The following is a 27,453-nucleotide window of genomic DNA, read 5'->3' on the forward strand; positions in this document are numbered from 1 at the left end:
GTTACCGACCGTGGGACGCGCCCAGCGGCGGCGGGAAAGGGTGAAAACCGAGGCGGAGCGCCGGCGGGAGGGGCGCCGCGGAGCATCTCGGGAGTTGTAGTTCCGTGGCGCCGCCGCGGCTGCGCTTTACGGCAGGACGTGACGGTGAGGGAGAGCGACAGCGGAGCGCGGGAAGTCTGGGAGGTGAGGGGGGAACGGGGAGAAAAGGGCGAAAGGAAAGAGAAAGGGAAAGGGAAAGGATTCCCGAGGGGGAATCGGGGATGGCGAGGGGACTGCGCTGCCCCCGATAAGGGACAGCTCCAGGGGGGGATCGGGAGTGATGAGGGAACTGCGCTACCCCGTTAAGGGACAGCCCGAGGGGGGAAACGGGGGTGATGAGGGAACCGCGCTGCCCCCGGTAAGGGACAGCCCGAAGGAGATCAGGGTGATGAGGGGACTGCACTGCCCTGGGTAAGGGACAGCCCGAGAGGGAGCAGGGATGATGAGGGGGCTGCGCTGTCCCCGGTAACGGAGAGCTCAAGGGGGGATCGGGGGTGATGAGGGGACTGCGCTGCCGTGGATGAGAGACAGGACCAAGGGACGGGCTGCGGGACCCCCGACAGCTGTGCCTGCAGGGGAGGCTGCCCTTGGTGGCACCTTCTCCATCCCCGAGGGGCTGCCCCGAGCCTCCCGGTGACCCCGGCGCTCTCTCCATCCCAGCAGCAGCGGCCCGGGACGCGGAGCAGCAGCAGCAGCAGCAGCATGCCCTGGCCTCACCCCCTGTGATGAACGTGTCCGTGCGGCTGCTCCGCAGGGCCAGCATGCTGCCCCAGCCCTGGCGCTGCTTCTCGCGGGCCGCGGAGGAGGTGGCGCTGCAGAGGATCCGCAAGGTGCTGTGCGTGGCCGAGAAGAACGATGCTGCCCGGGGCATCGCCGAGCTGCTCTCCAACAGGAGGATGCGGCGGGTAGGAACGGCCCGGCCACACCGTGCTGCCCCCTGGGGCACGGAGACAGGGGTGGGGCGGGTTTGTGTTGTGTATGGCAGCTCCAGCACTCTCACCACTCTTGGCATGGCCACTTCACATCAGCACATGGCACACTTGGCACTGGTTTTGTCCCTGGACACACGAGGGTACAAGAATGTTCTGTGGACAAACATCACTGGCCCGAATGTATTTGGGAGTCTCAGGTCCTTGTGGGTTAAGCAGAGTGGGTATTCAGCTCCCTCTGCCTTCCCATGGTGAGAGCTCCCTGGGTCCTTCCTGACAAGGGCTTCAGAAATGGACACCATCCATTGGCATGCATCTCCCTGTCTAAAAGCAGCACTTCTGCAGCACCAGCAGTGTCAGGGGTTTACCGGAGGTCACCAAATAAAGCAAAAACAGGCTGTAGTTTGGAGAACAAAAATTCAATTATTTCTACTCTCTGCTGCTCCGGTAACAGTTTGCATAATCACTTCCTGTTTCCAAACTAAAGAATTTCCAAACTAAGGTGCTGCTAGACCAGAATCAGAGGTTGAAAAAGACCTCTGAGATTGTTGAGTCCAGCCCATGATCCCCACCTTGGCACCCAGACCAGAGCACTGAGTGCCACATCCAGCTGTTCCTTGAACACCTCTGGCGGGGGGGTGACTCCACCACTTCCCTGGGCACTTGCAATGCTTGGTAACCCTTTCCATGAAGAAATTCTTCCTGATGTCCAGCCTAAACCTTCCCTGGGACAACCTGAGGTTGTTCCCTCTCACCTTGTCACCTGGCAAAAGAGGCTGACCCCCACATGGTTCCAACCCCCTTTATTTGATTAAGAGGTGTTATTGAGAACCTGGATGCTGACAGTGCCAATCAAGACATCATCCCGCTTCTGTGAAAAAAAGCAGTAAATACACAATCTAGAAACTTCCATGGGTCCCAGTTAGGTGGGAGGTATCCTTGGGGACACTGCTTGTCACTTGGAACAAGATAGGAGTTTCTAAAAACTGGGGAGCCCCATTAAATAAATCAGTTCCTCATTATTCATGAGGAGATAACCCTGGCACCACCTTCAGGAATGGTTTAAAATCCTCTTACCTTGGGAATCACCCTTTCAGTGCCTCCATAACTGATACAGGAGATTTCCATCCCAGTGTGGACAAAGTGGGGCAGGATGGATTTGTTTCCTGTTAAAAATTTTAATTAAAAAAAAAAATTAAGAATTTGTGTCCTGTGAAAATCCAGAAACTCAGGAATTCTCCTTTTCCTTCCAGCGAGAAGGGTTTTCCAAGTTCAACAAAATCTATGAATATGACTACCAGATGTTTGGCCAGGTAAGAGTTCTCTCTCCATCTGCTGCTGGATTAATGAAGTACAAATACTAATTAATAAAAGCCATTTCTCAGGAGTTAAAAAACACAGGGATGTTCTGCCCAAAGATGAGAAAAAGTCAGATGTTGTTTCCTTTGCTCCACCACCTGTTTTGTTGCTCTAAATCTTTTAACTTGCTGGTTTTATGTCAGTCAAAAATACATTGCTGTTTAGAATTGGGAGCTTCCTACAAAAATTGAGGATAAGGCCATGGATAGAGCTTGTTATGATGGCTGCTCCATCCCTGGAAGTGTTCCAGGCCAGGTTGGATGGGGCTTGGAGCAGCCTGGGACAGTGGAAGGTGTCCCTGCCATGGCAGGGGGTGACACTGGATGAGCTTTAAGGTCCCTCCCAACCCAAACAATTCTGGGATTAACAGGAGAAAGGTGTCACTAATCATTTAAACTGAGAACCAAAGGGGGATTTTGGGGCTGTGGGTAGTTTTTGGTGAGTGATGGGCACTAATTTCCTTGCTGTGTCTCTTGCAGAACGTTACCATGGTGATGACATCCGTGTCAGGACATTTACTGGCTCATGATTTTATCATGCCATTTCGCAAATGGTTGGTACCTCGTGTCCCTGGCAGGGAGGGGAAGGGCTCTGTCACCTCCTGGCCCTCACAGGAGGGGCTCTGTCACCTCCTGGCCCTCACAGGAGGGGCTCTGTCACCTCCTGGCCCTCACAGGAAGGACCTGTCACCTCCTGTTCCCATCCTTGACACTGCAAGCTCAAAGACAAAGGAGCAGGGAGGGACTCTGACTCAGAGCAGGGTGATGAATTCCAAATTTTATAGAAAGTAGCCAAAATATTGTTTCAAATTCCCGTCTTCAAAGTGCTAAAACCCCCTGAAGACATAATACTGGTTAAAATACATCAAGGCAGACACAGGGAATTAAACTGACTCCAAAGTGGGATGGTTTTGTGTTCTTTGTTCAGCTGGGAGCTGTTCTGGGAAGGAAGGTGCTTTCCCTGCCTTACCTCCTTTTGTACTCTGGGCTTCAGACAGGACAAGCTGCTTGTTGCCTTCCAGATTTGCTGTTTTCTCTGGCTGCTTTTTCATTCTGTTGCTTTGAAATGTTACTCAGTATTTCATTTCTGTTGTCTGAAACAAGGCCTGTAATAAAATACATTAATTCCAGTACTTAGGGAGCACCAAGTAGTGTCTCACAAATAGTGTTTTAGTTTATGTGATGCACACACACATTTCTCCTCTGTTTTCCAGGCATAGCTGCAACCCTTTAGCTCTTTTTGATGCTGAAATTGAGAAGTATTGCCCTGAAAATTACCTGGATATCAAGGTACATCATGGTTAAGACTTTGAAACTGAGCTCTGGGGTTGGCTCAACAAATCTTGTCCCAGACAGAGGGATGATCTTACCTTTGTCCTTAACATCCACATTTCTGCAGTTTAGCAGATTGCTCCTACATTTCCTAGGACTGTATATGCTGTTCATTTGTGGCACTGAAACTCTTGTTCATGTACAAGTAATGCAGTGAAAGAACAGCTAAAAATAGAAATGTTTTTTTCCAACAAGGTGGAATTGATGATTGTGTCTCAGTTCTACAGAAAAAGACATTTTTAGAAAACAGATTGTGGCACAACCTGCTCCAAGGCAAACTTTTTAACAGAATTAGATGTAAATAAATGACTCAATTCTTTTAAAAGCTGCCTGATCTCCCGAGACACACAATTACAAAATGTTATTGCAACAACCCATCTCCATGGATACACATTGCATTTGGTGTTCAGTGAGTCATTCTGAAATGAAATGACAGAGCAAGTGGCCTGGAATGTTCTCCCTGTGTTGTTTTTCTCCTCTCAGAGAACCCTTGAACGAGAAATCCAGCAGTGCCAAGCCCTGGTGATCTGGACTGACTGCGACCGAGAAGGAGAGAACATTGGCTTTGAGATCATCCACGTGTGCAGAGCTGGTGTGTGGAGCATCTCCATCCACTCTGATTCCATTAATGGTTTAACAACTCCTTCAGCAGAGGAAAATTCTCAGTTTTATTGTGTCCAGGTTAAATGCTGGCTAATTATAATAAGGTGGCCATGCTAGGCCAGAAATGCATCCAGCTGTTGGAACACTGTAGAATCAGTTGAGAGCATGCTCTCTTAAGCACTCTGACTCAGAGCAGGGTGATGACTTCCGAATTTTATAGAAAATAGCCAAAGTATTGTTTCAAATTCCTGTCTTCAGAGTGCTAAAGCCCCCCGAAGACGTAACACTGGTTAAAATACATCAAGGCAGACACAGGGAATTAAACTGACTCCAAAATGGTTTTGTGTTCTTTGTAGCTGTTTGGTAGATGGTTTTGTGTTCTTTGTAAGTGTTTATCAGCTGCTCCTTTCTGTTGGTGATGGAGTCGCTGTGATTTCTCTGTGTGTGTGTGTGCAGTAAAGCCAAACCTGCAGGTGTTCCGAGCACGGTTCTCTGAGATCACCCCTCACGCTGTCAGGGCCGCCTGTGAGAACCTCACCCAGCCCGACCAGAGAACCAGCGACGCCGTGGACGTCAGGCAGGAGCTGGACCTCAGGATAGGCACGTAAACATCTCTTACTGGAACCTCAGCTCAAGGCAGAAATGCCCTGTGTAGTCTCTTGAAACTGATTTTTAGATCAGATATGACTAAAAGACATCTCATGTTTTACTGGGAGTGTGCTCTTTGAATCAGAGCATCATCAACTCCCAAGAGCGAATCCAACCTGTGACTGATCCCTTCCTGTAAACCAGAGTCCTGAATGCCACATCCAGTTGTTTCTTGAACATCTTCAGGGATGGTGACTCCACCACCTCCCTGGGCAGTCCATTCCAATGTTTAAAAGCCTCTTCTGTGAAGAAAATCCTCCTGAAAAGAGGAAATTTCTCCTTGAAGCAAATATTAAATTTATAGCTCATGCAGCACTGACAAGCTTCTTCAACTGAGTATTATAAAATTAATGCTCAGAATATTAAAAGATCTGAAGTACTGTGATTATCATTCAGCTTTGTTATATTCAGTTGTGGTGCCTATTTTGTTCCCTCAGGTGCTGCCTTCACCAGATTCCAGACACTGAGGCTGCGGAAGATCTTCCCTGATATTTTAGCAGATCAGCTGATCAGCTATGGCAGCTGCCAGTTCCCCACACTGGGATTTGTAGTTGAACGCTTTAAAGCCATCCAGGCTTTTGTTCCTGAAGCCTTCTACAAAATTAAAGGTATGTTTGGGGAAACACTCCTGGGCTCCATCTTCAAGGGTTTGATGTGGATAAAAAGGAAAAACATTGGAGCAACTGACACAAAAACACTCCAGAGATAATTTCCTCTTCCTCTGGCATGAACACTGAGCAAAGATGGAAGGTTTCCAAGCTCCTTTGTGGTATTTCCATTTTGTGGCTCCTGCATCAGCCAGCTCTGTTGTCCCTCACAGTGACCCACGACCATGAGGACGGCAGCGTGGTCTTCAACTGGAAGAGGAACCGGCTCTTCAATCACACGGCGTGCCTGGTCCTTTACCAGATGTGTATGGAGGTAGGAAAGCTTGTAAATAGTTGCATAATCCAGATTCAGCCAAACATTCCCTGTATCTGTCTTGCTCAAGACTTTTAAAGAACAGTTTGTGTAAACTCCTGAAGGATATGTGGGTTTTGCTTACTCTGTTTAGGATCCGGTAGCGACTGTTGTTGATGTTGTGAGCAAGCCAAAGAGCAAATGGAGGCCCCTGCCCCTGGACACTGTGGTATGTTTGAACTCTGGGTAGGGTTTCTCTGAAAAGAGCTTTGAACAGATGTTTTACTCACTGCTTTGAATTATCCACTAATACTTTCGGGTTTTCTGGCTCTTCCCAATGCAGGAACTGGAAAAATTGGCTTCCCGCAAACTGAAAATAAATGCAAAGGAAACAATGACAATAGCAGAAAAACTCTATACTAAAGGGTAAGAAAGCAAGACTTGGCTTGGTAAACTTAATTCTTCTAAAACTAAATGGCCTTTTGTTAGAAATGGGAAGGATCTTGGAGCAACTCTCAAATTGCTCTCCTGTCTTTCTTCTCAAGGTTCATTAGTTACCCTCGAACTGAGACCAACATTTTCCCCAAGGAGCTGAACCTGTCTGCCTTGGTAGAACAGCAAACACAGGACCCAAACTGGGGAGGGTTTGCACAAAGGATTTTGGATGAGGGTGGGCCAACTCCTCGGAGTGGAACCAAATCTGATCAGGCTCACCCTCCCATTCACCCCACAAAATATGCCAGCAACCTGCAGGTGGGTGTAACCAGAGGGAACTGGATGGGTTGTGTTGCTTGATAAATAAAGATAAAATCTTAATGTGATCATTAGCACAAAATCCTCACCTGAGACCCCACTGATTTGTGATGTCTTGTTAATCTGGGAGGACACTCACCCTTCTCACTGGTTGATCTCAGGGCAATGAGCAGAGACTCTACGAGTTCATCGTGCGCCACTTCCTGGCTTGCTGCTCTCAAGATGCCAAAGGACAGGAAACAACCGTGGAGATCGACATTGCCAACGAGCAATTCATTGCTCAGGGACTCATGATCCTGGCCAGAAATTACCTGGAAGTGTATCCTTATGACAAGTGGAGTGATAAGGTAATCCCCTTGAGTAACATAAGTGGGAGAGGCTGAAGTAGCACTTCACTGCCAACTTTAGATCTCTCTGCACAGCATCTTTTGACCATTTCTGGCTGTTTGGCTCAGAGCCTTTGTCCTGAATGGACCAGGAAGCAGTTTCAAAGATACTCTCCTTCTCTCCAGGTTATCCCTCTGTATCATAAAGGGTCTCGTTTTCAGCCCACCACGGTGGAGATGGTGGATGGGGAAACCAGTCCTCCCCTGCTCCTCACAGAAGCAGATCTCATTGCTCTCATGGAAAAACACGGCATTGGTCAGTACTGGGCAGCGTGGCCTATTGCTCTTGGCAGAGGGCATTCTCCCCAGGGAATTCTCCAAATGTTGCTGTAGATAAGAAATTACTTAAATGTACAGAAAAAAGGGAAATAAAGGGCAAAGTCCAAACATCCTCAGGAGCCTGCAGAGCGCCTCCAGTACCCAGGGAGGGGGGAAATTTTGGGTTCAGGGTGTGCTGCCAGCACCTTGCTGGCCTCAGTGCCAGCAGGGCACAAGGGCAGTGCTGCTCCTCACCACAAGTTATTTCCTTGTTTCTGGGCATAGGGGAAATCACTTCTTGCCTCTTGGTTTGGCTGACACCTCTCTGCTTCCAGGGACTGATGCCACCCACGCCGAGCACATCGAGACAATCAAGACGCGCATGTACGTGGGGCTGACGGCGGATCAGCGCTTCCTGCCCGGCCAGCTGGGCATGGGGCTGGTGGAAGGTGAGCAGAGAGCCCTCACAAAGGTGCCAGAGGCCTTACTGGCTCCTTCCTTTCACACACCATTCCACATATTCCTCAGGTTATGATTCCATGGGCTACGAGATGTCCAAGCCTGACCTTCGAGCTGAGCTGGAGGCTGATCTAAAATTGATCTGTGAGGGGAAGAAAGACAAATCTGTAGTGTTGCAGCAGCAGGTCCAGAAGTACAAGCAAGTCTTCATTGAAGCTGTGGCCAGAGCCAACAAGTGAGTCCTGTCTTTGCCCTCTTCCTTCTGCTTTGTTGTGCTGGGAGGTGCTTGCTGCTCTTCTGGGGCTCAGCCTGGAGTGGGGGATCCTGTCACACTCTTTCCCTGGAGCTCTGCCCCCCATGTTGTGGTATTTGTGTGGGAAAGGATGACTCAAAGCCTGGCATGCTGTCAGGAGTTCCTCCCAGCCAAGGGTTTAAACCAGGATGAGCAGTTAAGATTAAATTTGGGGATGGCAACGTGCATTGACCTCTGATGTTGTACCCACAACTTTCCTGTTCCAGAAACGTGGTGCTGAGTCAATGTGCTCGTGGAGGAGCTCAGAGGGGCTGTGTGGGGGGCAGCAGGCTCTGAGTCACTGCAGCACCTGATTGCTCTGCTCATTTCTTTACAGGTTGGACCAGGCCCTGGCTCAGTATCTGGGAGAAGCTGCAGAAGTTCCAGAGCAGGATGAGGTGTACCCAGCCATGCCCCTTTCTGTTCGGAAATGTCCCCAGTGCAACAGTGACATGGTCCTGAAGACCAGGAAGAATGGCGGGTTGGTGACCTTCCCTCTTGTAGCCTCCTGTGTTGGTTTGTGTTTCTCCAGGCTTTTATTTTTACCTCCTTTGGTGAAAGCTTGGAAACCTTGGGCTGCAGCTTGCTGACTCCACCAGCTACATGAGCTGTGTGGACTCAGCTGAATCTCTTCTCAGGTATTTCCCCTGTAAAATTGCAGTTTTGACAATTTCTGATGGCTGAGAAGACACGAGAAGGGATCCCCAACTGTCTTGAGTTTGCCTCTTCCTCATCCAGTGCCTTTGTGCCTCGGCAGGTTCTACCTCAGCTGCATGGGCTATCCAGCCTGTAAAACTGCAGTCTGGTTCCCTGATTTTGTGGTGGATGTGACCAGGGATGACAGCATCTGTGATGTGTGTAAACCCCATCCAGTTCACAGGTAGGTCATGCCACTTCCATGGGCTAGGATGGGCAACCATTTTCCATTCCAGTCTTGGAAAGCCTGGGGCATCACTTGGCTTGGGGATGGAAAGAAGAGGGCTTGAGGAAACTGGCCTCCATATAGCAGAATCAAAACAATAAATAAAAGCCCAAGTATAAATTGAGGTCTGTTGATGAGAAACTGGGAGACTGACTCTTCCTTTCCCTGCAGACTGAAGTTTAAATTCAAGAAGGGCAGCGTTCCCCCTGTGATGCCCCTGGAGTTCGTTGGCTGCATTGGAGGCTGTGATGAGATGCTGAAAGAGCTTTTGGACCTCAAGTACTTGCACAGATCATCCCAACCTGCACCATCCACCCCCCAACCCGGGCACCACCTGCAGGCCAACCACTCCCTGAACAGATCCAGCAGCGAGACCAGGCAAGCCAGGGGGACCTCAGACCAGGCACGGGGACACCTGCTCTCCATCAACTCCTCCAGGACCCCCAGGGCTGCTCCTCCAGCTGCTCCTGCAGCTGCTGCAGACGATGGCAATGCTGTGGTGTGCAACTGTGGCAGCGAGGCGCTGCTGCTGACCGTGCGCAAGGACGGCCCCAACAAGGGCCGCCAGTTCTACAAGTGCGGCTCCGGCTCCTGCAACTTCTTCCTCTGGGCTGACGAGCAGCCACAGGACAGAGGCAGCTCCACGCCGCTCCAGCCCGCTGCTGCAAGAAGCCCAGCAGGATTCCAGAGGCCAGGAGGAGGCAGGGAGCCCCTGGGAAGCAGCAGCTGGGACGCTGGAGGTGGCGGTGGCACGGTGTGCAGGTGTGACCAGCCCGCGGTGATGCGCACCGTGCAGAAGGACGGCCCCAACAAGGGGAGGCAGTTCCACACCTGCCCCAAGCCCCGCGAGCAGCAGTGTGGCTTCTTCCAGTGGGCAGATGAGAACGTGGCACCAGGTATGGCTGGGCTGGGGGCACACTGCAGGGCTGCAGGCTGTTCTTCAGCTGAGCAGAACAAGGAGATGCTGGAGAGGGTCCAGGGGAGGCCACAAAGGTGGTGGGGGCTCTGAAGCATCTCTCTGGCTGAGGCAGCTGGGCCTGTTTAGTCTAGAGAAAAGAAAACTTAGAGGGGATCTCATTAATGCATGTAAATATCTCAGGGAAGGATGGTGCCAGGCTTGTTTTGGTGACAGGATGAGGAGCAATGGCCAAAAACTAAAACACAAGAAGTCTGGCCTCAACATGAGGAAGAACTGCTTTACATTAAAGGTGGCAGAGCTCTGGAACAGCTGCCCAGGGAGGTGATAGAGTGTCCCTCTCTGGAGACATTCAAACCCACCTGGCATGCCAGGGAAACTGTGCTGCTCTCTCTGCCCCAGTTTGGGGGTACAGGGAAAGGGCAAGTCATTCTGGAGCTTTGATCAGAGATGAAACTGTGTGGAAAGATGCTGAAAAAAATAACGACAAAACAAGGGTGCAAAAGAGAGAGAACTGACAAAAAGAGACATAACCAGGTACAGAGGGGGAGATGTGGTCTGTGAGAGATCTCCCTCCTCAGACATTGAGCCTGGAGGGGTAAAATCAAACTTTCAAGACTACTTAGACCCCAAGTTCTTCTCTGCCATGTTTTGTTTCTGCTTCAGCTGCAGACCAGAGCATCCAAGCAGGCAGATCAGCTTCCCCTGTGCTGTTCCCACAGATCTCTAATGCTGCAAGACAAATGGGTAACATTTCACTGTTCAGACAAGTCTGAAACAAATGCAGGTTCAGGAATAATCTGAGAATCTTTGATCTGCTATTTTGAACTTACCTTGTGTTTCTCAACTATTTATGTTTTCAAAGATCCTTAAATTCAAGTTGTTTATCTCTAGGCCCTTCTGGAAATGACTCTTTGAACCACTTTGGCAGCAATGGCAACTCCAGAGGCTTTGGAAGCAAGGCCAAGAGACCAGGCAATCTCTCCTCAGTATCTGCTGCCAAGAAGCCACGGACCTGCAGCATTTGCCACCAGCCTGGGCACACGAGGAAAACCTGTCCTCAGAACCACTGAGCTGGGATGGAGCTCTGAGAGCCTGCAAGGACCAGGAATGTGAACTCTGCACAAGGAACTGGACTTTGGGAACAAGCCCCTTGAGTGATTTTTGGAGAAGCTGGCTGCAGGCTGCTCCTGCCAAGGGATGCCATTTGTTTCAGCAAGGGTTCAGCCAGCTTGGAAAAGTGGTTCCACTGCCAGGTTTTGTTTCCAGCTCCTCTTCTGCTGAGCAGTTTGGGAAGGTCTGAACATTTCAAGGAAGCACTTGGAAGCTGAGTCTGTGGAGAAAACTGCACTGCATCATCCCCTGCACCATCCTGGTGTTGTTCCTGGCCTCTCCACGCAGGGAAAAGCTGGATCAGACACCAGGGCTGCCAAGCTCTGCTCAGGCCCTGCCTTTCCACAGTGTGGAATTTGAGTTCCCTTCTCAGTTGATGTTATCTGAGCAACATTCCCCTTATTGTCACCCTTACCTGGGTTGTGAAGGAGGGTCAGGTGCTGAGGAGCAGGATCTGGTGCTGGCCTTGGGAGGAGCTCAGCTGCAGTGCTCAGGAAAAGCCCTCATTTTAGATGGTTCCTGAATTTGAGGAGGCAAGTTCTTCCTCAAACTTTGAGACATGCCTTTGTGATGCTGCTAGCTGATCAAAGTTATTTTTGTCAAATTAAATGAGTTTCTTATTAAAATATTATTTAAATTTGATGCAGTGACACCTTAGCTTTCCCTAATTATTTCTTCCTACATCAAATAGTGAAGCTTTTACTGTGAAAGCATCCAGCCAAATCTTGCTCTTTCCAATCACTGGAACAATAGAGGAGCTTTCTTGGCAGAAACTCCCCACAGCAATTTAGAAGTGAGCTACAAAGAGATGGGAAAAAGTTTTTATCTCACCAGCTGCATCTGCTGATCTGGGACAGACAGACAGAGCTGGCTGAGCTGAAGAGAAGCTCTGTTTTCCTGTTCTGGGTTCAGACTGAACTCCCTGGGAAGCCAGGCTGCCTCTTCCCTCGCTGCTGGGGCTTCCTCTGTTCATCAGAGGAGGGAATCTGCAGGATTGCTGTGTACTCTGCTGCCAGGAGCTCCAGTGCTGCTCAGGGTCCTGCACAGAGCAGTTCCTGGGGCCAGCACTGAGGGGATGGGCTGGAGCCCTTGGAGGGCAGCTGGAAGCAGAGCCCACAGCTCTGAAAGAGAGCCTGAACCCCTGCAGCAGTCCATTGCTGTCAGGCCTAAATCCATGCAGACAGCCAGGAGAATTTGGGTTGCATTTCCCTGTAGCCCTCACTCCCACCATCAACAGCCGTGGCCTAAAAATAGCCTGGGCTGAAATACCAACATGACAAGGTTTGGAATGCAGTCACTGAGCCAAGGCAGGGCAGCAGCCTGGCCAGACACCTTGGAATGGCAGCAGCTGTGCAGGACACAGGGAGAGGTTAAACCTTGCTGCTGGATCAGCCAGGAGCAGCTTTAGGAGTCTCAGCCTGGGCAATGCTCAGCTGAGCCCTGGAAGTGGTACAAGCTCAGTGTCCAGACAGCTCCCACACTGCAGCCAGGCACTCTGTGGGTCCAGGGCTTTGGAAGAGGAGGAGGAGGATGAGGAAGACTGTGCAGGATGGGATCTAACCATCACCAAGCTCTCCAGGACATGCCCTAGGTCGTTCCCAGGAAGGCCACACAGCTGAGGAGTCACTTCAACCCTTAGCAGGGGAAAGGAGACAAAGGAGAGCTGACAGCAGAGAACCAGTGTGCACAGGGAAGGTTTATTCTCATCACTAACACCTGGGAAGTGGTTTGGAGGAACAAAGGAATTGTCAGACTGGGAGGAAAATCAGGTTTTTTTCCTCCCATAAACAAGATGGTAGCTGTAAAGAAAACTAAACCACAACAGCTGCTCACAGTGAAGTCCACAGGATTTCTCCAGCTCCACCCACGAGCAAAACCAGCTCTTCCCATTAAATACAAGAATAAATTGCTTTTCTCTGGGACTAGAGCCAGACCAAACCCTACTAGCAGCCACTCAAAGGAAAAGAAAAAAACCAACAAAATACCCAACCAAAATATATCTTCTTAATAAAAAGCATAAACCACTTCAGTTCTTGCAAGCAGTCTGCTCACAACATCATTCCTGCCCTGCTTCCCCACCCCATTCCAGGGTGCTCCAGGGAAAAAGGACCTCAAGACAGCAGCATTATGTGTGTGAAAAGGTGACCAGACAGACTGGGAGGGGACAGGTACCTGCAGACAGACACTGGCAGCCACCCACCCACTGGGGAGGGCAAACAGCCTCCAGCTGAAACCAGGAGCTTCCCCAGAGCCAGCAGTGATTTTTCAGGACATCTTCCAGCCAAACACTGCATGGGACAAGGGCCCCTTCTTTGGGGCAGCATCAACACTGTCAGAACACAGAGGTAGGGCTGAGCTCACCCTTTCTGGCAGCTCCAAGAGCTGCCAAGGAGCAGCTCCAAGAGCTCCAAGAGTCTCCAAGGAATAAACCCCCATTTGCTATGGCTGTACCACCCACAGGGCTTATTTTGGATTGGCAAAACCCTGCAGGTGGGTGAGGCTCCCCCCTGTCCTGAGTGCTGGCACAGTGAGGCCACACAGGCTGCTGGTGACAGGACCAACCCAGGACGTGGCACCTGAGGGGTCAGCAGGACACAGCAGCAGGAAGGGGCTGCTCTCAGAGCCTGAGGGGAACCTGACAGCTGGGACAGGCAGAGGACACTGGAGCCAGAGCCCAAACATGCTTCACTGGGCTCCCAGCAGAGGAACTCACGTGTGTGGTGTGGGCTGCCCTCACCCCGGGCTCAGCAGAGCCTCTGAGCCAAAGGCTCCTTCTGCCAGCACCCACCTCTGCTCAGGCACATTTCATTCACACAGGAAACGTGGGTTTTTTTTCCTCATAAAGTGCAAGAACTTTGCCTCTTACTGACTAGTCAACTAGAAGCATCACAGCCCTCACAGCAGGGAGCAGCAGGCAGGGGAGCAACACCCCACATTCAGGAACTCCCAACACTCCAGTCACTTCAGCAGGACCTCTGGCTCAGTTATGGCCCTGTAGAGCACAAAGCCCATCTCATCAATTTCCTCTTCCAAGAGCCCCGAGAACAGGTTGATTTTGGGGTTGAAATAGCAAGGCAGGACTCCTTTCTCCAGGGAAGCCACCAGCTCCTCGAGCACCTGCTGGAACCTGTCAGCAAGGCTCTCCTGTGCCCAGTCCGAGGTGGTGTCACTGAGCTGCAGGATGAGGTGGCTCAGGGGGCTGCCCCCCAGTTTGTGCAGCCTGGGCTGCCTCTTGCAGACGCCGCTGAGGATGCGCAGGCAGAGCTGCCGAGCCCCGGAGTCAGCAGCATCCAGCTCCTTCAGCCTCGACACCTCCGCCCTGTAAAAGCTCTCCAGCCACAGGTTTTCCACCGGTCCTTCAGGAGGAACAGCCAGAAGAACCTTGTCCTCCATTTCCACCACTGGCAAGAGGGTGATGCTGAGATCAACCTGATGGTGTTTGACTTCCAGCTTCAGCTCCCGGGAGGCCACCACGGGGTGGATGGCACAGCCCAGCAGGCCACCGATGGCAGGCCAGTTGATGGAGGCCACCAGCAGCTTGTGGAGGGTCTCGTTGAGCACGCTGGAGGACAGGTACCTGCCCACCATGAACCTGTCCCAGGGGCTGCACCCACGAGGGAAATAGCCCAGGTCGATCCTCTTGATCATCCAGTACTGGGGGTTCCTCACCACGGTGTCCTCCCCTGGGATGAGGCTCCAGAGCCCGGAGTCGAGGAGCAGTGGGAGCATGAGGTGGACGTGGTCAGCTGCCAGCACCTCGAGGCCATCGAGCAGGGCCCCGCTGAGGGACAGGCGGCCGAAGGGCAGCTCTGGGAATTTGCTCCTCAGGAAGTTCTGCAGTTGGCTGCAGATGCTCCTGGCCAGCTGTGGGACAAGGGACACTTGGAACTCGGGCACGGCCAGCTGGCTGCTGTGTGAGAGGAGCTTCTCCTGCAGCGTGAGGCAGCGCAGCGGGCTGGACTGGACCTGAGGAGCCCCCAGAGGGGCAGAGGGGCCCCTGGGATCTGTGGGGAGGGAAGGGAGAAGTCACAGCTCTGAGCACATCACCTGAAACCCTCAGCAGCACAAGGTGGGTGCCCAGCTCTCAGCCCACCCCTCTGGAGGTGACACCGACCTCACCGTGAGCCCCCTTTGAGCCCACTGATGTTAAGAACACTTCTCAGCCATGCAGAGCCCAAACCAACCCCAAACCCTGGCTGTTCCCAGCCTCACTCCTCAGCCAGGGATGGGAGCCAGGCAAGGGACCTGCTGCCACAGTCAGAGAATCACAGAATATGCTGAGTGGGAAAGGACCCATGAAAATCACCCACAGTCCAGCTCCTGGCCCTGCACAGACACCCCAACAACCCCACCTGCCCCTGAGAGTGTTGTCCAAACCCTCCTGGAGCTGTGGCAGCCTTGGGGCTGTGCCCATTCCCTGGGGAGCCTGGGCAGTACCCAAACACCCTCTGGGGGAAGAACCTTTTCCTAATATCCAACCTGACCCTCCCTGGCACAGCTCCTGCAGTTCCCTCACGTCCTGTCACTGATCATCAGAGGGATCAGTGCCTGCCCCTCCACCTCCTCACACGAGGCTCCTACACACAGTCGTGCTCTGGGGCCATTATCTCAGGACATGCCCTGGACCCAGCTGGGCCAGTTTCCCACTTGGACAAACGCCATCTCCATGGGCAGCTGGACAAAGCAGCCTTTGTCTGCAGCAGCTCCCGAGCACACCTTCCTGCAGGCACAGCTGACCCAGAAAACGAGCACAGCCAGAGGAAACAACCCCCAACAGCCCTGCCAGGACACCCTGGTGTCACCACAGGTCCTGCTGAGATCCTGTTTCCACAGGCATTGCCTAAAAAGGGGCTGAGGCTCGGGAGCCTCCCAGGAGGGCAGGCTCAGTGGGGTCGGCTTTCCGGACACCGAGATAAAAATAACACAGAGCTCTGGCAGGGCCACCCAAGCAGGAGCACAGCAAGGTGATCCTCCTGCCCAGGCACCAGAGCCTCACCTGGCACCACGGGCCGGGCTGGAGACAGCAGGGGCTCGCTGAGGTCTTCCCTCCTCTGCTTCTTGGTGGGTTTTGGTGTTGTCTTGATCAATGCCAAGTCCTGCCAGCTGTCCTCCAGGGATTTCTGCTCAGCTTTGGGATCACCCTCATCCCGAGGGCTGGTGGCTCGGTCGATCAGCTGGAGGGAATAAAAAACCCAACAGGATAAGTTGTTGTCTTTGTTTTTCATGATTTATGGGTGACAACAGCCCCTCTGGAGCACACACATGGAGGGACAGCCCTACTCAAGGATTCTGCTCAGAAAAAGGCCCAGTTTGGGGGGGGATCCACAAATGTGGACATTGTCTTTGTGCAGGTTTTACATGGAAAACAGACACCTAAATACAACTTAAGTCCCTTTTGGGATGGGAAAGCGTATCCCAAATGCTCCAGGCAAAGAGGGATACATGCAGCTCCATGCTCCCGGCACTGCTGCCAGCACCGGTGCCATCTGTGCCATATGCAAGGAACCATCTCAGGAGCAAACCTGGAGATTTGGGGCACACTGGGGCCAACCCAGCTCTCCTGGGCACCTTTCTGGTGCCCTGATGCCCATCCCAGCCTTACCCTCTTGACGGCCAGCGTGGCGATGGCCAGCACGGCGGCGCCGCTGACGCCCAGCACCAGCCTGGCATTGGCCAGCAGCACATCGAACACGCTGCCCAGCCCGTCCAGGACGCTGCCCAGCCCGCCGCTCTCCTGCCGCCGGCCCCGCTGCTGCCAAAACGCCGCCATGGTCACCCTGCGGAGAACGGGAGGGTCACCCCGGGCTGGGGGAGCTGGCACCCCGGGACGGGCACAGCCGCGGGGTCTGGGGAACAACGGGTTCCGCTGCTCCGCTCTCCTCCGGGATAAAGGCTGGGTGCGGGCAGGGGGCAAGGGTCACCCGGGGGAGCGACACACCGGGGGGAGAAGGGACACATCGGGGAGGGACACACCGGGCAAGGGACGCGCCAGGGGAGGAAGGGACACCCCAGGGAACGGGCACCCCCGGGGAGGAAGGGGCAGCCCGGAGAAGGACCGGACACGCCGGGAAAGGGTCACCCGCTCATCACCCAGCCCTACCGCAAAGCCTCGCGGGGCACCGGGGCGGTACCGCGGGAAGGGAGCCCCCCCGACCCCACGGACCGAGGGGGACACCGGGACTGGCACCGGGACCTGCCCGGGCCCGGCGCTGCCCGCCCGCGCGCGCCCCCGCGCCGCACTTACCGCGCGCCCCCGGCGCGGCCCCAGCCAATGGGGGCGCGGGCAGTGCGGCCCCGCCCACCAGCGCGCGGAAGTAGCGCCCGGCCCCGCCCATTTCCCGCGTGCGTCACGGCCGGGGCGGGGCAGGGGGCGGGGCCTGACATGGGCGGGGCCTGACCGGGCGCGGCGCCGCCTCAGGGTCCCCCCTCCGCCCTTCCGCCATGGCGGCCACCGGCGTCCTGCCCTTCGTTCGCGGCGTCGATCTCAGCGGCAACGACTTCAAGGTGCGGGGGAGAGGGAGCGGGGCACGCCCGGCACACAGCGCCCCGGCGGGACCGCGCCCCGCGGGGCTGTCAGGCCTGGCTCGGCCCCCAGGGCGGGGGAATCCCGGGCCCGGCCCCGCCCGGGGTGGGTGACCCGGGGCAGTCCCAGTCCCGACCCAGGTCGGGGGATCCCTGACCCCTATCAAGCCGCTGTGGTTGAGCAACCCGGCCCCCAGTCCACGGGGTCCCGGAGAGACCGGTGATCGCCGAGCCTCCAGCTCCCGATCCCATAGGACTGGGCGATCCCACAGACTGGGCGATCCCACAGGACTGGGCGATCCCGGCTCCCGATCCCACAGGACTGGGCGATCCCGGCTCCCGATCCCACAGGACTGGGCGATCCCACAGGACTGGGCGATCCCGGCTCCCGATCCCACAGGACTGGGCGATCCCACAGGACTGGGCGATCCCAGCTCCCGATCCCACAGGACTGGGCGATCCCAGCTCCCGATCCCACAGGACTGGGCGATCCCGGCTCCCGATCCCACAGGACTGGGCGATCCCGGCTCCCGATCCCACAGGACTGGGCGATCTCAGCTCCCGATCCCATAGGACTGGGCGATCCCAGTTCCCCTTCCCATAGGACTGGGTCTCCATAGCCCCCAGCTCCCAATCCCCTAGGAATGATTGATTCCCATCTGCCAGCTCCGATTCCCCTAGGACTGGGTGATCCTGGCTCCCGATCCCATAGGACTCGGCAGTCCTAGCTCCCATTCCCATAGAACTGGGTGATTCCAGCTCCCAGTCCCATAGGACTGGGCGATCCCATAGGACTGGGCAATCCCAGCTCCCAATCCCATAGGACTGGATCTCCATGACCCCCAGCTCCCAATCCCCTTGGAATGATCAATTCCCATCTGCCAGCTCCCAATCCCCTAGGACTGGGTGATCCCAGCCCTCTAATTCCCAGTTTCATAGGACAGCTTGATCCCGATCCCCACATCTCCCCATCCCTCATGACTGGGTCATCACAACCCCCCACTTCCCAGTCCCATAGCACTGCTCAATCCCAAACCTCCCATGACCAGAGAGCCTCAGTCAGACTGAGGTCCCCAGGTCCTCATCCCGAGGGACAGTTCCTCACCCTCCTCCTCCTCTCCCTGCAGGGCGGGTACTTCCCGGAGCACGTGAAGGCCATGACGAGCCTGCGCTGGCTGAAGCTGAACCGCACGGGGCTCTGCTACCTGCCCGAGGAGCTCGCTGCCCTCCAGAAGCTGGTGAGCCCCGTGGTTTGGGCTGGAACGGGGCTCCCCTGTCCTGCTGGGGCTGTAGGATCCCACAGGATCCCTGCCAGCCTCGTGGCTCAGCAGCAGATGCTCATGTCTAATAATAGCACTGAGCTACTGAGTGTGTGGTTGAAATGGGATGCAGGAGCTGTCAGGAGTGGGGTTGGCGTGGCCTTGGACTCAGTTTCACCTCGTTTTCCTAGAAAACCAGATTAAAAAGCATGCTTAGATCCTCTACCCTGTAGCAGAAGGGAAGGGTGATGGTTACAATGGGGACAATCAAGGCTTTTGGGGCTTTTTTTCCTTCTCCTTTGCTAAAGTGTATAAAAAGCAGGAGCTGGCTTTGGTTTTTGGGTGGTTCAACCAGGCCCTTGGTGGAGTTGTGGCTCAGCTTGGCTTTGGTGGTGTCCACGGCACATCAGGGACCTCCTCCTGTCAGTTCCACACAAACTCAGGGCTTTGAACGCTGCCAGGAGTCCCCATCCCTGTGCCAGGTGCAGGGAATCCCTCAGTGCCAGCCCTGCCAGCCCTGCCAGGCGCTCGGGGGCCACAGCAAGACTGAAATCCTGGCATCCCACCCACGGCCTGCCAGTGCCTTGTGTTCCTGAGCAGGCAACAGCCGGGCTGTGATGCTCAGAGCAAAACATTTCCCCAGGGAAATTCCTCCCACCCCAGCAGTGCCCACGGCTGCCTGCTCCCAGTGAGAGGCACTTCCAGGGACTGGGATCTGTGTGCACAGGGACTGTGGGGGCCAGCTCTGGGCATCCCAGAGCACCCCAAGCCCCACAGCAGGGCTGCGGGATGTGGAGGCAGCACAGGCACGCTGGGCCACCAACCAGTTTGGGACTGGGAGTGTGCCAGCAGCCCTGTGTGTGACAGGGCTTCACAAGTCCCCAGCTCTCCTGGGATGGAAGAGCCTCCCCATCAATCTAGGGCCTCAACCCTTGCCCTGCACAGCCCCAGCTCCTCTCTCTGCTCACTGGGGCTTGTCTGGGCCTTCCCTGCAGGAACACCTCTCTGTGAGCCACAACAGCCTCACCACACTCCATGGGGAGCTCTCCGGCCTGCCCTGCCTCCGGGTGAGTGTCCCCCCCTTCCTCAGGGGTCCCCAGGCACACAAAGATCACACCTGGGCACCCTGAGGGCTCAGCAGGCAGCTGCATTCCTGCCCCTCTCCCCTTTGCAGGCAATTGTGGCTCGTGCAAACAGCCTGAAGAACTCAGGAGTCCCTGATGACATCTTCCAGCTGGATGACCTCTCAGTGCTGGTGGGTGCACAGTCTCCTCAGCTGGTGCAGGAGCCAGCTCAGACTCCTGGGTCCCATTCCTGCACCTTGGTGGCCCCTTGTGCTCCTTGTGAGCACCAGTCCCAAGCCCATGGCTGAGCTCCAGGGCAGCTGGCTGTCAGCAGGGTGACCCTGTGGCAATGCCTCCTTTAAAGGCTGATGCCATGGATGGGCTCCCTGGGTTCCCTGTGTGCTGGTCCAGCTGCTGCTGTGCCCCTGGAGATGCCCCCCAGTCCTGAGCTTTGGGTGGTGGTGGTGGCTGGGGGTGACAGTGGCTTTGTGCTCCCATTTTCCCAGGACCTGAGCTACAACCAGCTCACAGAGTGTCCCAGGGAGCTGGAGAATGCCAAGAACATGCTGGTCCTTAACCTTGGCCACAACAGGTGAGTCCAGGCTAGAGTGACCACCTCCCCTTCCTGGCCGTGGCCACCTCCATTGGTCACTTTGCTCTGGGTCCTGCTCTCTGCAGGAGGGAGACTCAGGGCTGGTGTGCTGGTCCTAGGCCCTCCTGAATTTCCCCATATCCCTGCAGCATCGACACCATCCCCAACCAGCTCTTCATCAACCTGACGGACCTGCTGTACCTGGACCTGAGTGACAACAAGCTGGAGAGTCTCCCACCGCAGATGAGGCGCCTAGTGCACCTGCAGACCCTCATCCTCAACAACAACCCCCTGCTGCACGCCCAGCTCCGGTACAGCCCCGCTCCCCAGGCTGCCAGGGCTGGCACTGAGGCTCCTGGCACATCCTGACTCTCTCTGTGCCCTCTGGCTCTCCCTGCTCCTCAGGCAGCTCCCAGCCATGACAGCCCTGCAGACCCTGCACCTGCGCAACACCCAGCGCACGCAGAGCAACCTGCCCACCAGCCTGGAGGCCCTGGTGAACCTGGCAGGTAGGGCTGGGGCACCCACAGAGCCCTCCAGGGGCTCTCCCAGCCCCAGTGTTGGTCTGGCTGGTGGTGTCACCCCCTTTCTTTCCCCAGATGTGGACCTGTCCTGCAATGACCTCAGCCGTGTCCCCGAGTGTCTCTACACCCTGGGCAGCCTGCGGCGCCTCAACCTCAGCAGCAACCAGATCACAGAGCTGTCCCTCTGCATCGACCAGTGGACCCAGCTGGAGACCCTCAACCTGTCCCGCAACCAGCTCACCTCCTTACCTGTACGTCCCTGCCCTTGAGTGCCACCCTTGCTCGTGGTTCCATGGTTCTCCCTCACGCCACCATCTCCCCCTTCCCCAGTCGGCCATCTGTAAGCTGACCAAGCTGAAGAAGATGTACCTGAACTCCAACAAGCTGGACTTTGATGGGATCCCCTCGGGCATTGGCAAGCTCACCAACCTTGAAGAGTTCATGGCAGCCAACAACAACCTGGAGCTCATCCCTGAGAGCCTGTGCAGGTAAGGAACACACAGCTGGGTCTGCTGTGTCCCCAGGAGGGGACCACAGAGGTTGTGTGGTCACAGGTCACCATCATCACTGTCCCACAGGTGCTCCAAGCTGAGGAAGTTGGTGCTGAACAAGAACCGCCTGGTGACCCTGCCAGAGGCCATCCACTTCCTGACGGATTTGGAGGTGAGCACCCAGAACCTTTCTGCCTTGGGCTGGCTCCACCACAGCCCCAGCACCCCCCTGGGACCCCAGGGCTGTAGGGTGGGCTGGATGAGGTGAGGGCAGGGGAGCTCAGGGCCAGTTCCTGCAATCTGCCCCATGGTTCAGCCCAGGCAGGCCGTGGAGCTCCCCCACATCCCCTCATCTCACCGAAGCCTGGAGTGCTCCGGAGATCTCCAACTCATGCCACACTCCAATGTCCCTGTGAGCAGGTACTTGACCGAGGTCTCTGTGCCCTCCCTGCAGATCCTGGACGTGCGAGAGAACCCCAGCCTGGTGATGCCCCCGAAGCCGGCGGATCGCTCCTCCGAGTGGTACAACATCGACTTCTCCCTGCAGAACCAGCTCCGCCTGGCCGGCGCCTCCCCCGCCACCGTCGCTGCTGCTGCTGCGGGTACACCTGCAGGGAGGGGGGCACGCAGCCCCTGCCTGGGCACGGCCCTGGCAGAGACTGGGCAGCCAGCCCTGCTCCACAGGGGGCCCCTCTCACCCTGTCCCTGTGTCCCCAGGGAGCAGCACCAAGGACCCGCTGGCCCGCAAGATGCGGCTGCGGCGGCGCAAGGACTCTGCTCAGGATGACCAGGCCAAGCAGGTGCTGAAGGGGATGTCGGATGTGGCCCAGGAGAAGAATAAGAAGATAGAGGTAGGGTCTGGGGTGGGAGAGGGGACCTGAGAGCATCACAATGTCGCTGGCCTACCTTGGGTGCCAGCAGGGTTCTGGTTGTCTCTAATTTGACCCGTTCCTGTCCCACAGGAGAGTGGGGAGGCGAAGGCGCCAGACCTGAAGACGCGGCGCTGGGACCAGGGCCTGGAGAAGCCCCAGCTGGATTACTCAGAGTTCTTCAGTGAGGATGTGGGGCAGCTGCCTGGCCTCTGTGTCTGGCAGATTGAGAACTTTGTGCCCACGCTGGTGGACGAGGCTTTCCACGGCAAGTTCTACGAAGCCGACTGCTACATCGTGCTCAAGGTACCCAGGCAGGACCAAGGGTCTCCTGTATCCCTTGCCTGTAGCTGCAGCCATCCCATCTCACACCCTGTCCTTCCCAGACCTTCCTGGATGAGAATGGGTCCCTGAACTGGGAGATCTACTACTGGATCGGGCAGGAGGCCACACTGGACAAGAAGGCCTGTTCAGCCATCCACGCCGTCAACCTCCGCAACTACCTGGGGGCTGAGTGCCGCAGCATCCGGGAGGAGATGGGGGATGAGAGTGAGGAGTTCCTTCAGGTGAGCCCAACCCCCAGCTCCCCTGTAGCCCCCAACCCCTCCTGTCCCACCCTCACCCCTTCCCTGCCCCCAGGTCTTTGACAATGACATCTCCTACATCGAGGGTGGCACGGCCAGCGGTTTCTTCACCGTTGAGGACACGCAGTATGTCACCAGGTACAGCTGGGGACAGGGGCTGGGGGGATGTGTGGGGCAGGCAGTGCCCCATGTCCCACCATGGCTGTCCCTTCCCCAGGCTCTACCGTGTCTATGGGAAGAAGAATGTCAAGCTGGAGCCAGTGGCACTGAAAGGGACATCGCTGGACCCCCGGTGAGTGGCCAGGGGACAGAGGGACCTTTAGGACGTTTAGCAGGATCCACCTGAGACATTATAGCTGCAGTTCTGTGGTGCAAATGAGCTATGCCAGCACCTTTCTACAAAAATATGGGTTCCAACCCTCCTTGGTGCCCTGCAGGGGACCCCCAGGATGGGGAGGATGCTCAGCACACCCCATTCTCTCCTGACTCCTCTCACCTCTCTCCACCAGGTTTGTTTTCCTCCTGGACCACGGCCTCGACCTCCTGGTGTGGCGTGGCAGCCAGGCCACACTGAGCAGCACCACCAAGGCCAGGTAGGGCTGGTGGGGATGCTGGGGTGTGGGGAGCCCAGCTGCCATCTCACCTGCTCCCACTGCAGGCTCTTCGCTGAGAAGATCAACAAGAACGAGCGGAAGGGCAAGGCCGAGATCACACTGCTCACCCAGGGCCAGGAGACCCCCGAATTCTGGGAGGTGCTGGGGGGACAGCCCGAGGAGATCCGGCCCTGTGTCCCTGATGACTTCCAGCCCCACAAGCCCAAGCTGTACAAGGTGGGGAGCTGCATCCATAGGGCCACCAGCCCTGCTGAGGTCCTGCAGCCCTTCCTTACCTCTGTCCCCATCCTCTCTGAAGGTTGGCCTCGGTCTGGGCTACCTGGAGCTTCCCCAGATCAACTACAAGCTCTCTGTGGAGCACAAGAAGAGGCTGAAGGCTGATCTGATGCCAGAGATGCGTCTGGTAGGATGGGGCGGGGAGGTTCTCCCAGTCTGACCAGTGGGACTGGTTCCATGCCCCTTGTGCCTCCAGCCGTGCCCTGGGAGAGGGAGGTTCAGCCAGCAGCGCCTGGCTGGGGGATGCTCTGCTCTGCTGGGAGCAGGCAGGGTGATTTCCAGCTGGGAAAGCCTGCAGGTGCCTGACCCCTGTCCCCTGCGGTGCCCTCAGCTGCAGAGCCTGCTGGACACCAAGAGTGTGTACATCCTGGACTGCTGGTCCGACGTCTTCATCTGGATCGGGAGGAAATCCTCGCGGCTGGTGCGGGCGGCGGCGCTGAAGCTGAGCCAGGAGCTGTGCACCATGCTGCACCGGCCCAAGCACGCCATGGTCACCAGGAACCTGGAGGGCACCGAGTGCCAGGTGGGGCACGGACCCCTCAGATGGGTGCTGGGTGCCTGGGAGGGGGCTGAGGCCGAGGGTCTGTTACGTGCTCCCCAATTTACACCTTGAGCGACTGGATGTGGCACCCAGTTCTCTGCCTGGTTGATGAGGTGGGGATGGGTCACAGGTTGGACTCGATGATCTTGGAGGTCTTTCCCAGCCTTAGTGATTGTGTGCTGCAGGTGTTCAAGTCCAAGTTCAAGAACTGGGATGACGTGCTGCGCGTGGATTACACCCGGAACGCCGAGACCGTGCTGCAGGACGGGGGCCTGGCCGGCAAGGTGCGCAAGGACGCCGAGAAGAAGGACCAGATGAAGGCCGACCTCACCGCGCTCTTCCTCCCCCGCCAGCCCCCCATGCCCCTCAGCGAGGTAGGGCTGGGCACCCCCATGCATCCCCCATGGTGTGGGGCTGGGTGATGATGGAGGGGCTGGGGGCTGACGCAGCTCGTGGGGCCGCAGGCAGAGCAGCTGATGGAGGAGTGGAACGAGGATCTGGATGGCATGGAGGGCTTCGTGCTGGAGGGCAAGAAATTCACTCGCCTGCCCGAGGAGGAGTTTGGCCACTTCCACACCCATGACTGCTACGTCTTCCTGTGCAGGTGACAGCTGGTTTGTCCCCTCTCAGGGGCTGCTGGACCACCTTGTCCCCAACGTCCCTGCCCAGTCCTCCTGACTGTCCCATCCCTCACATCACTCCCTGTTCCCACCCTCAGGTACTGGGTGCCAGTGGAGTACGAGGAGGATGAGGAGAAAAAGAAGAAGGGTGAAGGCAAAGGGGAAGAGGAGGGTGAGGAAGAAGAGGAGGAGAAGCAGCCTGAGGAAGACTCCCAGTGCATCGTCTACTTCTGGCAGGGCCGGGAGGCCTCCAACATGGGCTGGCTCACCTTCACCTTCAGCCTCCAGAAGAAGTTTGAGAGTCACTTCCGTGGCAAGCTGGAGGTGACACAGTTTGGGGGTGACACAGGGGTGCCCCAGCTTTGCCTCTCTTCTTCTCCATCCCCTCTCTGCCCCTCAGGCTGAGGCAGGGGACAGCAGCAGAGATGAGAGCTGGCAGGGGGATGCAGCTGGGGCTTGGAGCTGTTAGGGAAGTCCCAATGCCCCTTCTGACCCCCACCCCTGTGCAGGTGGTGCGCATGACCCAGCAGCAGGAGAACCCCAAGTTCCTCTCACACTTCAAGAGGAGGTTTGTGATCCACCGGGGCAAGAGGAAGGACAGGGTCAGCACCCCCCAGCCCAGCCTGTACCACATCCGCACCAACGGCGGGGCCCTCTGCACCAGGTCAGTGCCAGGCAGCCCCCAGGGGTGCCACATCCACCTGGGATACCTGCTGGTGGGCACAGCTGCCAGCTCTCCCTGATTTGTGCCTTGGGGGCTCCAATCTCCAGGTGCATCCAGATCAACACGGACGCTGCTCTGCTCAACTCCGAGTTCTGCTTCATCCTCAAGGTACTGAGCACCCTCAGGGCTGCCTGGGGGCCCTCCTGCCCCTCTGGACAGCCCTGACCCCACTGTCCCCCAGGTGCCTTTTGAGAGCACGGACAACCAGGGCATTGTCTACACCTGGGTGGGCCGGGCAGCTGACCCCGACGAGGCCAAGCTGGCTGAGGACATCATGAACCACATGTTTGATGACTCCTACAGCAAACAGGTGAGCAGGGCTCAGTGCCACCTTACCTGGGTGACAGTGACCACCCAGGCCACACTCAGCCCTGTTCCTGCCTTTTCAGGTCATCAACGAGGGAGAAGAACCTGAGAACTTCTTCTGGGTGGGCATTGGGGGCCAGAAGCCCTACGATGAAGATGCTGACTACATGAAGCACTCACGGCTCTTCAGGTGGGCACTGGCCTCACAGCCCATCCCCTTTGGGAACCAACCAGCCAGAACAGCTGCTCCATCACATCCCTGCCCTCTGCATGAGCTGAGACCTAACAAACTCATGCCTGATGCTGTCCCCGTCCATCTCCCTGCAGGTGCTCCAATGAGAAAGGTTATTTCTCCGTGTCAGAAAAGTGCTCAGATTTCTGCCAGGATGACCTGGCTGATGATGATATCATGCTGCTGGACAATGGGCGGGAGGTGAGCTGGGGGCATGAGGCTCTCCTGGGCCCAGAAATTCCAGGGGCTCTGTGGGCTGAGCCCAGCTGCTGATCCTTTCTGCAGGTCTACATGTGGGTGGGCACCCAGACCAGCCAGGTGGAGATCAAGCTGAGCCTCAAGGCGTGCCAGGTAAGACCCTCCCTCCATCCTGGGACTGTGTGGGGGAGGATTTGGGCACTTCCATCTCCCCTCGGGCCCTGACCTGGGAGCTGCAGAGCTCTGGGCTGGGGAATACCAACCCCAGAGGTGGGTGAAGGCCAGGACCCCACGGCAATGCTCTGCCCCAGGTCTACATCCAGCACATGCGCTCCAAGGACCCCACCCATCCCCGCAAGCTCCGGCTGGTGCGGAAAGGCAACGAGCCCTGGCCCTTCACCCGCTGCTTCCACGCCTGGAGCGTGTTCCGCAAGCCACCCACCTAAGGTGGGGGGCACCTGGTGCCTGGGCATGGCCCCCCTGGCACGGCCCCCCTGGCACAGCCAGCCCGGCACCCGCACTGCCGCCACCGCCAGGCTCAGCCTGGAGCTGCCTCCCCCGAGCCGGGGCCAGGGGGATCACTGGGGCTGTCCCTCTGTCCCCCCCTCTCCCAGCGCAGGGCCCAGCTCAGCCCCTGCCCTTCCTGGGGGGCATACGGGGTGCTGCGGGCTCCTGTCACACCCTGCTTGGGGATGCTGCTGCCCCAAACCAGTGCCGAGCTCCCCCCGTGGCTGGGGGACAGGAGTGACTCCCAGTTTGGGTGGGAGGATGCTTTGCTAAGGAGAACAGGGGGGAGTGAGGGGCTCTGAGCCCTGGGCCTTACAGCTGGTCCCTGCTGTCCTGGGGGATGGACCCCCAGCAGGGATCAGCCCATCTGGATCATATCAATAAAGGCTGTACTTCTCACCTCGACCCTGTCCCAGGCTCTGACTCACTCCCAAATGGGGTCACCTCCAACCCTGATCTTGCTCCTGTGCAGCTCAGCTCTCACCTGCCTCTGAGGCTCAGCAAACACCTGTAGCCCAGGCAGCTGATATTAAATGCTTTATTTTCAATATTAAAAACCAGTATTTTTAATAACTAAACAATGCTAAATTCATCTTACCAAAAAAAAAAAAAAAAAAAAAGA

General features: G+C 56.3%; 3 protein-coding genes across 6 annotated transcripts; 2 read left to right on the forward strand and 1 right to left on the reverse strand.

Moving 5' to 3' along the window:
• Window positions 1-119: 119 nt before the first annotated feature.
• TOP3A (DNA topoisomerase III alpha) lies at window positions 120-12,893 on the forward strand. Of its 2 annotated transcripts, XM_058035560.1 has the most exons (20): window positions 120-183; window positions 703-944; window positions 2,222-2,281; window positions 2,807-2,880; window positions 3,541-3,616; window positions 4,142-4,250; window positions 4,718-4,861; window positions 5,347-5,517; window positions 5,730-5,830; window positions 5,964-6,038; window positions 6,153-6,235; window positions 6,355-6,562; window positions 6,724-6,909; window positions 7,075-7,204; window positions 7,542-7,655; window positions 7,735-7,900; window positions 8,295-8,438; window positions 8,715-8,837; window positions 9,051-9,775; window positions 10,690-12,893. In XM_058035560.1, exons 2-20 carry the CDS (start codon window positions 765-767, stop codon window positions 10,866-10,868), a joined length of 3,048 nt encoding a protein of 1,015 aa, XP_057891543.1. In that variant the 5' UTR covers window positions 120-183; window positions 703-764; the 3' UTR covers window positions 10,869-12,893. The 2 variants fall into 2 exon arrangements, with proteins under 2 accessions (XP_057891543.1, XP_057891544.1); XM_058035561.1 differs by lacking the exons at window positions 120-183; window positions 703-944; window positions 2,222-2,281; window positions 3,541-3,616 and having other exon boundaries at window positions 2,806-2,880.
• MIEF2 (mitochondrial elongation factor 2) lies at window positions 12,587-17,192 on the reverse strand. Of its 3 annotated transcripts, none has more exons than XM_058035564.1 (4): window positions 17,153-17,192; window positions 16,511-16,685; window positions 15,905-16,082; window positions 12,587-14,912 (listed from the first exon to the last, which is right to left on the reverse strand). In XM_058035564.1, exons 2-4 carry the CDS (start codon window positions 16,676-16,678, stop codon window positions 13,867-13,869), a joined length of 1,392 nt encoding a protein of 463 aa, XP_057891547.1. In that variant the 5' UTR covers window positions 16,679-16,685; window positions 17,153-17,192; the 3' UTR covers window positions 12,587-13,866. The 3 variants fall into 3 exon arrangements, with proteins under 3 accessions (XP_057891547.1, XP_057891545.1, XP_057891546.1); XM_058035562.1 differs by lacking the exon at window positions 17,153-17,192 and adding an exon at window positions 17,009-17,133; XM_058035563.1 differs by lacking the exon at window positions 17,153-17,192 and adding an exon at window positions 16,999-17,133.
• A 104-nt stretch (window positions 17,193-17,296) lies between these two features.
• Window positions 17,297-27,236, forward strand: FLII (FLII actin remodeling protein). The gene is made up of 30 exons (XM_058035302.1): window positions 17,297-17,412; window positions 18,558-18,668; window positions 19,685-19,756; window positions 19,864-19,944; window positions 20,260-20,345; window positions 20,495-20,656; window positions 20,751-20,854; window positions 20,945-21,120; window positions 21,200-21,357; window positions 21,448-21,532; window positions 21,815-21,962; window positions 22,078-22,211; window positions 22,323-22,535; window positions 22,616-22,795; window positions 22,869-22,951; window positions 23,031-23,105; window positions 23,323-23,406; window positions 23,472-23,643; window positions 23,726-23,830; window positions 24,035-24,226; window positions 24,430-24,618; window positions 24,709-24,848; window positions 24,963-25,188; window positions 25,374-25,528; window positions 25,636-25,696; window positions 25,770-25,898; window positions 25,978-26,084; window positions 26,222-26,327; window positions 26,412-26,477; window positions 26,636-27,236. The coding sequence occupies exons 1-30, from the start codon at window positions 17,350-17,352 to the stop codon at window positions 26,768-26,770; spliced, it is 3,798 nt and encodes a 1,265-aa protein (XP_057891285.1). The 5' UTR covers window positions 17,297-17,349; the 3' UTR covers window positions 26,771-27,236.
• The last annotated feature ends 217 nt before the right edge of the window (window positions 27,237-27,453 follow it).

This window comes from Melospiza georgiana, chromosome 16 (assembly GCF_028018845.1).
Source record: "Melospiza georgiana isolate bMelGeo1 chromosome 16, bMelGeo1.pri, whole genome shotgun sequence".
In the NCBI taxonomy this organism is placed as follows: Eukaryota; Metazoa; Chordata; class Aves; order Passeriformes; family Passerellidae; genus Melospiza; species Melospiza georgiana.

What these genes read in the sequence shown, in the direction of transcription:
- MIEF2 (XM_058035564.1), bottom strand. Translation starts at nt 16,678, where the DNA reads ATGGCGGCGTTTTGGCAGCAGCGGGGCCGGCGGCAGGAGAGCGGCGGG. An exon ending in CCACGCTGGCCGTCAAGAGG is followed by an intron (nt 16,083 to 16,510) that starts GTAAGGCTGGGA and finishes TATTCCCTCCAG; the next exon opens with CTGATCGACCGAGCCACCAG. An exon ending in AGCCCGGCCCGTGGTGCCAG is followed by an intron (nt 14,913 to 15,904) that starts GTGAGGCTCTGG and finishes CCCTCCCCACAG; the next exon opens with ATCCCAGGGGCCCCTCTGCC.
- FLII (XM_058035302.1), top strand. Translation starts at nt 17,350, where the DNA reads ATGGCGGCCACCGGCGTCCTGCCCTTCGTTCGCGGCGTCGATCTCAGC. An exon ending in ATCCCTGAGAGCCTGTGCAG is followed by an intron (nt 21,358 to 21,447) that starts GTAAGGAACACA and finishes ACTGTCCCACAG; the next exon opens with GTGCTCCAAGCTGAGGAAGT. An exon ending in ACTTCCGTGGCAAGCTGGAG is followed by an intron (nt 25,189 to 25,373) that starts GTGACACAGTTT and finishes ACCCCTGTGCAG; the next exon opens with GTGGTGCGCATGACCCAGCA.
- TOP3A (XM_058035560.1), top strand. Translation starts at nt 765, where the DNA reads ATGAACGTGTCCGTGCGGCTGCTCCGCAGGGCCAGCATGCTGCCCCAG. An exon ending in AATATGCCAGCAACCTGCAG is followed by an intron (nt 6,563 to 6,723) that starts GTGGGTGTAACC and finishes GGTTGATCTCAG; the next exon opens with GGCAATGAGCAGAGACTCTA. An exon ending in ATGACAAGTGGAGTGATAAG is followed by an intron (nt 6,910 to 7,074) that starts GTAATCCCCTTG and finishes CCTTCTCTCCAG; the next exon opens with GTTATCCCTCTGTATCATAA.